General features: G+C 39.2%; 1 protein-coding gene across 1 annotated transcript in view; it reads right to left on the reverse strand.

Annotated features, from left to right (window-relative positions):
• Positions 1 to 1165: 1165 nt before the first annotated feature.
• LOC149462377 (uncharacterized) overlaps positions 1166 to 13675 on the reverse strand; it is a 459390-nt gene continuing 446880 nt past the window's right edge. Inside the window, exons 99-102 of the mRNA XM_089676871.1 lie at positions 10856 to 11047; positions 9249 to 9305; positions 6157 to 6327; positions 1166 to 1637 (exon numbers count right to left, since the gene is read on the reverse strand). Coding sequence (XP_089532997.1) covers positions 1618 to 1637; positions 6157 to 6327; positions 9249 to 9305; positions 10856 to 11047 — 440 coding nt within the window. The 3' untranslated portion in view covers positions 1166 to 1617. The remainder of the gene's footprint in view (positions 1638 to 6156; positions 6328 to 9248; positions 9306 to 10855; positions 11048 to 13675) is intronic.

The raw sequence follows: 13675 nt of genomic DNA on the forward strand, positions 1-13675 counted from the left end.
GACAAAACTGAAGGGAAAATGCCCCAAGAACAAGCAGGAACTGAAGACAGTTGCAGTAGAGGCCTGGCAGAGCATCACCAGGGATGAAACCCAGCGTCTGGTGATGTCTATGCATTCCAGACTTCAGGCTGTAATTGACTGCAAAGGATTTGCAACCAAGTATTAAAAAGTGAAATTTTGATTTATGATTATTATTCTGTCCCATTACTTTTGGTCCCTTACCAAGTGGGAGGCACATATGCAAACTGTTGTAATTCCTACACCGTTCACCTGATTTGGATGTAAATACCCTCAAATTAAAGCTGACAGTCTGCAGTTAAAGCACATCTTGTTCGTTTCATTTCAAATCCATTGTGGGGGTGTATAGAGCCAAAAATGTTTGAATTGTGTCGATGTCCCAATATTTATGGACCTGACTGTATATATATATATATATATATATATATATATAGTTCATTTGATTAAGAAATATTTATTGCAACACTGTAACATTACAACAAATGTTTATCATCCAAAAATTATCCGAAAATTTGATTTTATTCTACTATATCATTCATTATCACTATTTAGACCTAGTGTGCTTATCTTTGTCTTGGTCTGCCAGTATAATTTTTGTTGTATTGAGCTAGATGTTTGGAGGAATGCATGGATATGTATATATACAGTATATATTTGTATGTATGTTTATACATGTGTATCTTACATATAGTTTATTAACTAAAATCAAATATGTTTTATTATTAGCCATGAAGGCACAGGTCCCTGAAATGTGTTGGTTCTTATGGCACCTTCAATAAACATTCCAAATGTATAAAGATTGTCTGGTATAGTGCATTTCCTTTAGACACAGACGCTGCCCCTTCTGACGGTGTGGAGTATTCCTACTCCATTGGTTTCACCTTAGAGTTTTATTATGGCCTGTGTGTCTATAAGAGAGATTTCCCCACACTTCCTTTCCAGGTAACCGGTGTAAGACAGAACAGGAAGACAAGAAAAAAATCTCCTTTGTGGGGACAAAGACATCATTTAACATCTGACATAAAATCTCGTTAATGGGGACCATGATATGAGAATATATCATAAGAGAACCAGCAGGGTTGTACTATCATATCCATGTAATTTAGCATAAACAAACCAAATGTTTAATTAAAAAAATACCCATTAGAAGATTTTATACATTTATTAAAAACAATGTGATTGGACTTTTCTTATATATTTCTGTGACATTGCAATGTCACCAATGAAATTGCTTCATGGCTTCAATATAATTTATAGTATCATCATCACATGTATTGAAAACATACAAAAATATAAAATAAGTAGTTAACAACCACAGGTTATAGCTGCTTTGTGCTTAGTACTGCACTGTACATAGAATACTGTTTTTTCTGTGCTTCCACTAATCTTGTGTCAGTTCCTTTCATATTGTACATAGATTTTACAACTTTAGCAATCCCCAGACCTGACCCCCCTCCCCCCAACACTACATACAAAAAACACATTGGTTGAAATCAGCAGTAATAAAAAAAATCTTCACTTTGACATGCATGAAAAATGCATTATCTTCTGTTAGCAATTCTTAATGATAGATCTGTGTGGTGCACGATTTGAACATTATCACCTCTGTGGGGAAGGATCTGAAAGAAAAGATATGTTACAAATTAGTCCACTACTCATTCTGTAGTTTAACTACTTGCCCTCCAGAGGATTTGCCTCCCCTCCTGACCAGGCCATTTTTTGTGATACGGACTGCTTTACTTTAACTGATAATTGCGCGCTCATGCAATGCTGTACATAAATAAAATTTATGTCCTTTTTTTCCCAACAAATAGAGCTTTCCTTTGGTTGTATTTGATCACCTCTGTATTTTTTATCTTTTGCGCTATAAACAAAAAAAGGCTGACAATTTTGCAAAAAGAGCAATATTTTCGACTTTTTGCTATAAAACATACCCAGTAAAAAACATTTAGGCCAAAATGTATTCTGCTACATGTCTTTGCTGAAAAAAAAAAATCCCAATACTTTTAAATGCATTGGTTTACATGAACGTTATAGCGTCTACAAATGGTGGTATACTGAATTTTTTATTTATTTTTACTAGTAATGGAGGCAATCAGCGACTTATTGCGGGACTGTGGGACTGAGGTGGGCATTCTGACACTGGGTGGGAACTGACTAACTGTCACTGACATCCCCAGTGACACTAATACAGTGATCAGTGCTAATAAAAAGCACTGACACTCTACTAATAACACTGGGCATGAAGGGGTTAACATCTGGGGCAATCAAAGGGTTAACAGTGTGCTGTGTTGTGTTTTACATAGTGTGCTGTGTGTGTTTTACTATGTAAACATGCTGCTTTGTATTGCTCTGCATAGCAATACAAAGCAGCATGTCAGTGCTGACAGGGGAGAGATCTGTGTTGTTTACATACAGACCTCTCCCTGTCAGCTCCACTGATGATCACTGAGTGATTGACATGCCGAGGAGCCAATAGTGGCACGGAAATACAAATCACTTATATATACTGTACATGATTTTGCACATCCCTGCCACCTTGTAGCAGTACCTTTGCTATAGGGTTGTTGGGAAGTGGTTAAACAGCAGTTCCCACTTTAAGTTGACAACACTAAGCCATTTGCCTTGCAATAACCAGCAACATTGTCAGCCTGCAATCTGAACTGCTTCAGTTGGCCATTGGGCCGCCTATCAAGTCTGTACCTTGTTGCTTTGAAGTTAGTATCATTGCTAGCCTTCCTTGCACACTTCTTCATTTGACCATTGGGCTGCCTTTCAGGTGTGCAGGAGTCACGTGCAGACCCAAAAATCCAATGGAGGAAGTTCACATACAAGCGTGACAATACTGCTGCTAATTGCAAGGGAATATTTAAAGGAAAAGTTCACCTTTGGAACATTACATATAACACATTTCAGTATCTCCACCTTCTCTCCCCGATATCCCTCTCCCTGTGACAGTGGGAGAAGGGATCCTCTCCCTGCACCTGCTGTCACAATTTGAAAACAGTGCGACCATGCGGAGCTCTGCCCACACAGCCCACACAGCCATGTCATTCATTCACAGTTTACTGTGAATTAATGCCTACGAGTGCCGTTAGCCATTGCAGCTGATGGTTTTTAGTTCTCAGTGAACCACAAGGGCCCCAGTGAATGCTCTCATAGTCTATTGATCTTCCTGCTCTCAAGTAACTGCCTGCTTGTATGAGGTATGGGCAGACAGCTATCCTGGAAGTCTGCAGGAGTCTGACATTGCACCCGCTGTCTGCTGATTGTGGGGGCAACACTCTGCATATTCTTTAGAAAAAAAAAAATACTTTTTTTCCTTGTAAAAAATGTGCAGTTTTTTTTCAAAAGGTGAACATAACCTTTAAGCAGTGTTTAAACGCATAGTTTTTTTTTTTAAGCCAATCAGCAGGTTGAAGTAAAAAAAAAAACCTCACAGATCCTTGCATCAACACAAACAATGCAGATGCAGGGATCTCCCCCTATTGTATTCTTTCTTGTTCAAACATTTTATTAATTTTGAAACGTAGGGGGGAAGGCATAGACAATTGGCATTAGACATTGTACAGGCTGTGAAATACAGAGAAAAATGTACACAGCAGACATGTCTTTAAACAAATAGGGAGAGAAAACGTCAAACAAAATGCTTGTGACTCTAGGCATACAGAGATTATTTTAGGAAAAGGTAATGATGTGCTAAAGAGAGTTCGTTCATTGGGGTTAGAAACTCTCCAGAGATACTTAAGGGGTTGGGGAGAGGCCAAGGGGGACCAAGGAAGAGCCCCCTATTGTATTCTAACAATCTCCCCCTAGCTATTGTATTCTAACAGAAGGGACACTGCCAGTCAGAATACACTGATCAGAGCTGTAGCCATTGGCTATAAATGCTGGTCGAATGCTGGTTTTCCAGCAAGATTGTTCAACAGGAGCTGGTCATTAGACTGGCTTCTGTTGAACAGACAGCAGTACACATGTCCCAAAATTTAGCCAGTTCCTACTGACATGGTCAAATTTCGATACAAGTATACCCTGAAACAGGAAGTGCTGTTACTGGCAGGATATCAATATAAGAAACGTTTCAACAGATTCACATACAATCAAACAAACAATAATTTGCTTACAAAAAACTATACAGTAAGGTATGATGCCAAACATAATTAAAGATGAGAATTTTCAAATGTTTGAAGTACCATATTTTTCGCTCCATAAGACACACTTTTTTTTCCCCCAAAAAATAGGGGAAAATGTCTGTGCGTCTTATGGAGCGAATATGGAGCGGTTGGCCCGGTATTCCCCCTGTCGCCCCCGCCATGTTAGAATACCGGGCAGCCGCTCGGCTCTACTGTGCTGAAGAACCTGCTCCTCGGTCCTACCTGTTGCACTGGCCGTCTTCTCTTCCCCGCACCGGCATCTTTAGTGTGGGCACCCGGCTGTGACAGCTTGCAGCTTTACAGCCGGGTGCCCACTGCACATGCGCGAGAAGCGCTGTGCTTTGTGAATGGCCCCGTAGTCTTGTGGGACCTGTCATGTGTCCCAGAAGACTATGGGGAGGGAGGGGGGAGAACAACTCCGTGGAAGTGGGAGTGGGTACCTGTCAAATTCAGGTACCTGCCCCCCACTCCCCAAATGTATGCAGTCTATGGTCATCTCCTGTACCATGTCCGCAGTCTCTGGTTATCTCCTGTACCGTGTCTGCAGTCTCTGGTTATCTCCTGTACTGTGTCTGCAGTCTCTGGTCATCTCCTGTACTGTGTCTGCAGTCTCTGGTCATCCCCTGTACTGTGTCTGCAGTCTCTGGTCATCTCCTGTACTGTGTCTACAGTCTCTGGTCATCTCCTGTACTATGTCTACAGTCTCTGGTCATCTCCTGTAGTATGTCCGCAGTCTCTGGTCATCTCCTGTACTATGTCTGCAGTCTCTGGTCATCTCCTGTAGTATGTCCGCAGTCTCTGGTGATCTCCTGTACTCTGTCTGCAGTCTCTGGTCATCTCCTGTACTATGTCCGCAGTCTCTGGTCATCTCTTGTAGTATGTCCGCAGTCTCTGGTCATCTCCTGTAGTATGTCTGCAGTCTCTGGTCATCTCCTGTAGTATGTCCACAGTCTCTGGTAATCTCCTGTACTGTGTCCGCAGTCTATGGTCATCTCCTGTACTATGTCTGCAGTCTCTGGTCATCTCCTGTACTGTGTCCGCAGTCTCTGGTCATTTCCTGTACTATGTCTGCAGAACATTGGTCAGAATTTTTTTTTTCTTGTTTTCCTCCTCTAAAATCTAGGTGCTTCTTATGGTCAGGTGCGTCTTATGGAGCGAAAAATACGGTAATATATTTTTATATATACTGCACATAGATGCCAGTGTATACACATTACAGTAGCAAATCCAAATGCATTAGACACACAAACACACACACACTGAAATCATTGAATGTCCAAAATATAAAATCAAAGCATGAAATCATATAATATTTTATTGTGCACTGACACCACAGCCTGTTTTTAAAATATTAGATACAGGTGATTAAATTGTAATCACATAGCACTATTATATGTGGAAGCATGGTATATTAATGGCCAGTTGGAGTCTCCCCCACCCACACACACTCACTTTGCTTATTCATTTATGAAATTTCTTTTTCAGATGAAGAAACAACTCATATAAAAAGTGTGAAATGTTTTCTATTTATATACACTGTAGGTTGCACGTTAAGTATAAATTCATGTAAATATTTCCTAAGGACATACTTGTCGTAATCATATGTCCTTTTTATCTCATGTGATTATAGAAACTGATTCTATTGCTGTTCTGAGTTAAGTAGAAATATTTTTAGCAGATGTTGGAACAACATGAAAGACAGTTTCCATGTATTAGGAGCAAATGCACAGAACAGGGGTGGAAGTAAAGTCAGCAAAGCAAATGGGATCAGTGAAACCATAGGCACAGGGGGACCTTAAAATGTCATTACAGAGACATGCCTATCTTTCCTGACCAAACTACAGTGTAGACCCATGTTATCTGAATAATGTCATGAACCAGAGCCGCACAAATTGCTCCCAGCAAGATGCACTTGAGTGAGTTACATTGTAGGTATGATTTTGGTGTTTTTATTTTTAATGAATTTTTTTTTTCATAAGCTCACCTGTTTTACTTTTACATATCTGTTCACACTTCTGTCTGGTTTTGAAACGATTGTGGTTTCCTCCACATCCACCATAAACAAATGGTCGGCAATCATCGGCTTGTAAATGGTAATACCAAAGTAATATATAATCTGAGCAAAATCCTTCATCCATGGGTAGCTGACAGGGGTCTATAAGGAAATAAAATATTATACACATGCCTTTTTAATACATAAGGTGTACAAATATGTTAAAGCTAATTGGTTGATTCTAGCTCTGGCTGTATTTTCACATGTGTGATAAAACTAACATATATTTTTTTTTCAAACTCTCATAAACTTGGTAAAGGGGCAGTGTCACAGGGTACTCTGATTTACTAAAAGCAAGCATGATTTACATGCATAGCCTGGCCTGAAACAATTCCAATCCAGTTCAGGAAGTTGAATGTTCTAATCCTTATAGCAAGGTCTACCTATTTCTGAGCGCACATCTCCTGGTCTCCTTGTCTGAATATTCGCAATTAAAATTTTTATGTTTTAATGGATATGTTATTTATTACTGTAATTTTTAGGCTTTCAAAATTGTAATTTTTCATTGAGTTAACAAATTTAAAATATTACAAGGACATGCTGGGACTTTTCAGGTGCTACATGGATGCATTATAAATGAAGAATATATTCAGTTTAAACTCTTTCATCTTATTACAATAATGATGCATTTAAAAGTTAAAAGAGAAAAAAAAAAGATAATAGGAGGCCTACTCAGTACATCGATAGACCACAATGTTCAATATCTCCCCATACACTTTTCAACAAATTACTCTGGTTTCCACACCCCTAAGAGTTTCTTATATATCAGATAAACAATCAAGATTTGGCACTAAAAGTGGATTTCTTTGATCAGCACATAGGGGTTTATTTACTAAAGCTGGTTCACTCAGAATCTTGTGAGCCTGTGAATGGTAGACAATCAGCTTCAAACTTCAGCTTATTCAATTAAGCTTTAGCAATAAAACTTGGAAGCTGATTGGTTTCTATGCAGATGTGCACAAGATTCTGAGTGAACCAGCTTTAGTAAATAAACCCCATAGATCCTTAGTTATGACATCCAAAATCTTACTGGTAGTAAGCAATCTTATTGATTCAAATAACATTGATTACTATGCTGGCAGAAGTCCCCCAATCCCTTATTAGTTAGAGGAAATCTTGGCAATATTTCAACATCCCAAGGTCAGTAATCTTGTATTATATTTGTGGGGATTGCTTGTTGCTTCATAGCTTATTCCATCACTCGGTGAGGGTATATCAGCAAGACCATAGATAGATGTTAACACTATCCATTAGATGGCTCTACATTCATGTCTCTCAGACTTAAAGTGGAGCTGAAGTTATATTGTAAGGAACAGCAAGCAGGCAAGCTTTTATATCAAAAGAGACATGCAATGTCTCTTCTGCAATAAAATACTCCTACTTGCCTGCTTACTGTTTTCCTATGCTTTATTAGTGCCATCATCAAGAAAAAGCCTGTTGTATACAGAGTTCAATAGCTCAAGCTAAAATTTGCCCACACAAGTAATTGAGGAATGATTTATCCTACACCAGACAGCTTGTTGAGAGAATTTTTTGTCATGTATTAAATAGAGAAGTGCAAGACGGAAAAATTGTTTTAGTTTCAAGTTTGTTCGTTAAATTAATAATTTTGTTTTGTCATATTTGTTATGTTAGAATGATTCTTTTTTGGAATTTGTTTTGTATATTTGGATTCATTTTGTATATTCGTTATTTTCAAATCGATTTGAAATTCGAAATTTGAATTTCAGAAGACAGCTTTTTTTGTTTTTTTCTATTCTTTTCTATTTTCTTCTCTTCTGATCTATTCAATTTTTTTTCTATTCTGTTTCTTTCTTTTCTAATCTTTTCTGTTCTAGTCTATTCTGTTATTTTCTATATTTTTTCTATTCTATTCTATTGTACTCTATTCTAGTCCAGTGTTTTTCAACCAGGGTGCCTTCAGGTTTCTTCAGCAGTGCCTTTCAAAATGTCTAAAAGATGCCTAAAAAATTGTATACAAGGCAGCAGATGGATCAAGCCTGCCTTTTAACTACACAAAGCCACAGGTTTTCATTGTGCACCATTAAACCGTTTTTAGCCACCGGCGACATAACACCAATGATGTCAGTTGATAAGAAGGACATCATGCACCAGCAAAGCATCCTTGCTTGCCCCTCCTCTGCCCCTCTCCGTCAGCACTCGGGTCTCATTAGCTGAGTGAGAGAGAGGAACTAGGGAAGAAGAGAAACAATGGAATACTAGTCAGTAATAGTGTGAAAAAGTGTATTTGCTTTGAAAAAATAAATTACCTCTAACTTTGGGTGTCTTGCATGTGCAGATGTTGCTGCATTTTGTAAAACTATTAGTTTAGTCTTTTAAATTTTGTAATGGGTGCCTCAAGATTGTGCAGAATTTGAAAGGGTGCTTTCACTGAAAAAAGGTTGAGAAGTACTGTTCTAGTCTATTCTTTTCTATTACATTCCTTTATTTTCTATTATATTCTTTTATTTTCTATTTTATGCTATTCTATTCTATTTCATTCAACAGCCTAAGTAGGAATCATCATCTTATTTCACTTTTATACCTTACTGTACTTATTGCAATACATTTACATTTCAAATTCTATTTTGAATTAATTTTCAAATGTGAATTTGGATCATTTGTTCCATTATAATTTAATTTGGATTCATTCAAATGTAATACTATTGTGATTCAGAAATTCAGATACATCAGAATCTCCAAAGAACACAAATTTTGTCGCACATGTCTAGTATTAAATGTTTATTGGTAACAAGCAATGTTACATAGCAATCTCCTGTCCACGGGACCTACACACCATCAGCGATAATTATATTTTTCAATTCTATAAACAGGTGATTGTGCCACTTAGGTGTTATTAATTAAGGATTAAATAAGAATAATAATTTTTTTACTTGTGAGAACAAATGTAAGGTATACTATTTTTAGATTGGGAAGGCATCATGCATTATATACTGTTAAAAAAGAAAATATTTTGTGTATGGTTTATGATATCATTTGCAGATCCCTGTCAATAAACATACCACCAACATGCCGCTTCCTTCTGCGCAACTGTCCCATTAGCTCCTTATCACTTCCGTCTGGAGAGAAATAAAGTGCAGGAACTGGTATCAGCAAATTAACAACACGTTAAATATCGATCATTATATTTGCAATGAGTGCCCTTGAACACCTGCTTCCTTTAAATGTACAAAAAAATGATAGACAGTAATAAAATTTAAATGGATGCAAGTTTCAGAAACAGAAAGGTCAGTCATTAGTCAAAAGAAAAACACTTGCACGGTATCAGTGGCTTGCAATGAAGATGATAGGGAAAAATTAAATGCAGTGTGCTTCTTTTTCCCTTGTAGATTCAGTAAATCTTTCCAGCATGACTTGCTTATTTACAAGTTTGTCGTCTTTTCCTTTTGGGGAGACTCTCGCTCTTTGGTTGTAGCACTACCCCCTTAGGGATTGCTGATGAATTTGGGTCCCGCTATAGTCCTGCACAGCCAGACAGTTAGCATTTTCCACATAAGCTTCCATCCACAGACAGAAACCAGGCCTCGAGTGTTGGTTTTGTCATTTTATTGAGGGGATTAAACTTGGATAGGGTAAAGGGGTGTATAGGATTCCCAAGGAAACCAAAATCTGAGGACAACTTCCTAAACTATTCACAGCTTCTTTTCTCTGACATAGTCTCTGTTGGAGTGCTAGCCAGCAGCTCCAGTTGTACTACCCCAGACCCTGGATGAACTCCTCTTCACCCAGCAATCTGGAGACTTTCTTCCTGAGCAGGGGATCTGGCTCCTGTTCCTTTAGGTAAGGTGTACAGTCACTAGCAGAGGGATAATCTGGTTTCCCACCAGAATGTTCATTCCCCTATCCGCCCAGCTGTTAGAGGTGTACTCACTCCAGTGAGTCCTGAGTTCTCCTCCTTTCCAGCTCTAGGCTCACAGGCAGGCCCCATCCCACTAGGCCTCCTGGCAGCCTTCCTCCTCAACCTCACATCTTCCTCTCTTCTTCTTCCACCCAACTTCCCTGCTACTGAGCAGGCACCAACACTTTTTAAGGCTGTCCAGCCCCTTGCCAAGCCTCCTGTTAGGGATTGGCTGAGATCAATTAAAAATGCAGCCAACCTCTCCTCAGATCAACCCACTGCCTCCAAGGCCCTCCTCCGAAAGCCTCAGAGCAGGGGGAAATTCCAGAGGAGCTGGCCTGCAGAGTCTCTCAGTCCTGACCAAAATTTGTCCCCTCTGACTATCTCACCTGAGCTGATAATCAGCTCCTCACTAGCCATCAGGGTCTAGCTCCCCCTTGCTAAACTAGGTGCTACACAGTGAAACCCTCTCACCTCATGTAAACAGACCCCAAGAAACTGTTTTACTAAAGAAGCAGTTTTTGTCCTGCTAAAACGGACCCACCAAAGGGTCCCCGTGCAAGACCACCCAACTACTGACCGCTAGATAGACATAAGCCAGGGTCTGTAATGGGAGGGGTCTTAATACCCATTAGGCCAGCAATTTAAATATGCCTCTCATACATTAGTGCAAACATTAGTACTTTAGTATATTATCTGGAAAGAATTGCACTTTTTGATAGCTTTGCACTGGGTGGGTAAATTTGTATACCCATGTAAATATTTTTTTACCTTTGTATTTCAGCTCTAAGGTGGTACTTGGATATTCTGTAGTAGTTTCTGTCTCATTACTGTAAATATCTTCTTCTGTATTTCCAGCTGCAGTATCTACAGAAGCTATGGTCACCCCTTCCTCTGTTGGGTCAGAGTCTTCATACCCTTCATCAGGGTCTACAGACTTCAAAATCAATTGGAATTCTTTTCCTGTTAATGTGGAGGAAGTGGAAAAACTTATTTTGCATAAATGATCACATCAATTGCATCATGGCAAAAATGTTTTTGTACTTAATGTACAATCTTTTTCTTATAGTCCATTGAGGGACACAGTAATGTAGTAATTCATTGACATTTGGGTTATACTGCTACCTATAGGAGGTTTGGACACTGACAAGCAAAAAACATTGAGCCAGCCCCCATAAAAATGCAGCTATCATGCAAGTACTGCAGATCCAATAACAAAGAGGGCAAGGACCTGTGTTCCTCAAAAGAGTTGAAGAAAAATATTTTATAAGTACAAAAATCTTATTTTCTTTATCATCCATACAGGGGACACAAGAATGTAGCAATTCTTTGACGTTTGTGTGGAGAAGAACATATCATGCACAATAAGAAAACGGGTAGAGCAACAAGTACCTGAACATGAGAAAAATATTTAGACCAAAACCTTAGGTGGTCTCCAAAAAAAGATGGATAGAGGGAAGAAAACTATAAGCTGGAAATAAAAGAGGGGTAGTAATCCTAGATCTCTTAAAAAAAAGACTGAGGTGATCTGCAGCACCTATAGGAAAAGGTAGGCAGGAAGGAATAACACTGTAATGCAAAATGGTGTACATGGACATCAGGACCAGAAAGATGACAAGGAGGCCTTCCAGCTCATACCCAAAAGTGTGTTAAAGGTGCAGAAACCATAGTATAGCTTGACTATTTAATAAATACATTAGTCCAAGAATCAGGAAACTGATTCCTGTAAGGGGAAAATGTTATTTCATAGGAGCTAGAAGCAGGAATTTATGTATTAGCACTCAGAACTAAAGTCTGATAGAGGGTAGGAAGAGGATCTACTTTCCAGCAAGTATGCCCCACAAAGACTTTGAGCTAATAGTATCCAAATTAGGGGAATCTGGATAAAAAAATGTCCAGTCTGCTGATCTTACAGGAAAGTACATGACTTAGAGAAGATAGGTATTTCCAGGGAAGGCGGAATGAAGGCACACTCACATGGATGACTCTCACAGTTTAAAGTGAGGAACATCAGATACAGGAAGCTGGAATCAGTACTCGAGTCCAGAAAAGAAACAGTGTGAATGATAAAGATATGTGAAAAGGAAGTTCCCCAAACAAGTACTTAAACAGGTAAAAGAGAAAAAATCTGCTATACATGAAATGAAAAAATGATCCTTGGCTTAGCAGAAACAGCAAAAAGCTAGGACACCGACTCTTTTCAGAAAAGGTTTCCTTGAGCATTTCACAAGGGGAGATAGAATAGACATACTGGGCAGTGCCATGAGTAGGGTGTAAAATTATCAAAGCACACTGAAATGTTATGCTCTAGCAATAGCCAAGGGAGTAGCAAAAACGGACTCCTGTCAATCTAGCAAATCTAAAACCCCTCCATAGGACCATGGGGCTTGCAGAAAGTCAAGTCCCGCAAGGAGTCCAAGATAATGGAAAACATTTTTATTGTGGACAGGAGTGTGGGACTAAGTGGGAAATCACTCTCAAGGATAGTATTCTACCAAAGTAAAAAGCAGAGATTCCCGTGTACAGGGACATCAACCAGTTCTGAGCAAAAACACAGTGAGGTACAGTATTCTCAGAAGAGCAGTTAGGCAGATATTTGATTCAAAGGGAAAAAGTGGAGATGCAAAGGGAAGCTTGAACATCCACAAACTGCTAGGAGCTATAAGGAATCCCAGTAGAATGAACAAAGAACTTTCCACTCATAAAACTGGAAATGTACCTTTCATGCAGAAAGCAAAGCAAAGAACTTCTGAACTTGAGATCTGCTGTGTGAGTGGGAGGTAGACTGAAATCGTCTACAAGATACAACTGAAGTAATAGATGTAAAATGGGATTCCTCCACCCCATCCCAAAATCTCCTGCACTGTGGCAGGTGCACATTCTAGACACTCAGGATTAACAGTGTCAAGGGTAGAACCAAGTAGAAATAATTTGGAGCACATGCAACATTCCACAAGGGGTGCAGTGTTTCCCCAGCCTTAAAGTGGTTGTAAATCTCTGGCATGAAATATGAACAACATGTCCCTCCATTCCTCTGCTATGTGCATAAATCCCTTTTGACAAGTTTTCATGACACCAAGAGGTAAAAAAGGTTCTGGGTAGGGAGCTCCAGCACCCAGCCTGTAAATGACAGCCTCAGCTCTGTTCCTGTGTGCTGTTTGAAGGGGGGATGTCCCTTCCCTCCAATCAGCTCTCAGCTCTCCTGAGCTCTGTAGGGTATAACTTCAGCTCCCTGGCACCTATCTTTCTGAAAGCTCAGACAAGCTGTAAAAATTCTGGATTTTGAACAGGCTGTAGAGAAGAGATGGCTGTAGGTAAACATGTACAACCTATATATGAGGGTTTCTTTCATCTCTGTGTATCACCTGAGGCTAGTCATTTCACTGAGTGTATATAATGGTTGACAGCCATTTTAACTGTTACAATGGTAAGATGGTGGTGACAGGAAATTTTAAATGATATCCAACAGTAGCAACTGTACAGCCTCCAAAAGCAGTTGCTAGGTTTAGCTGATCTGGATACCTACTGAATAGAGATGAGACCGAGGAGTATTTTCCAAAAAATCTTGATGGAAGTTAATGAAGAAATATA

This window comes from Staurois parvus, unplaced genomic scaffold (genome assembly GCF_062004578.1).
Source record: "Staurois parvus isolate SC_StPar_1 unplaced genomic scaffold, SC_StPar_1.0 ptg000175l, whole genome shotgun sequence".
In the NCBI taxonomy this organism is placed as follows: Eukaryota; Metazoa; Chordata; class Amphibia; order Anura; family Ranidae; genus Staurois; species Staurois parvus.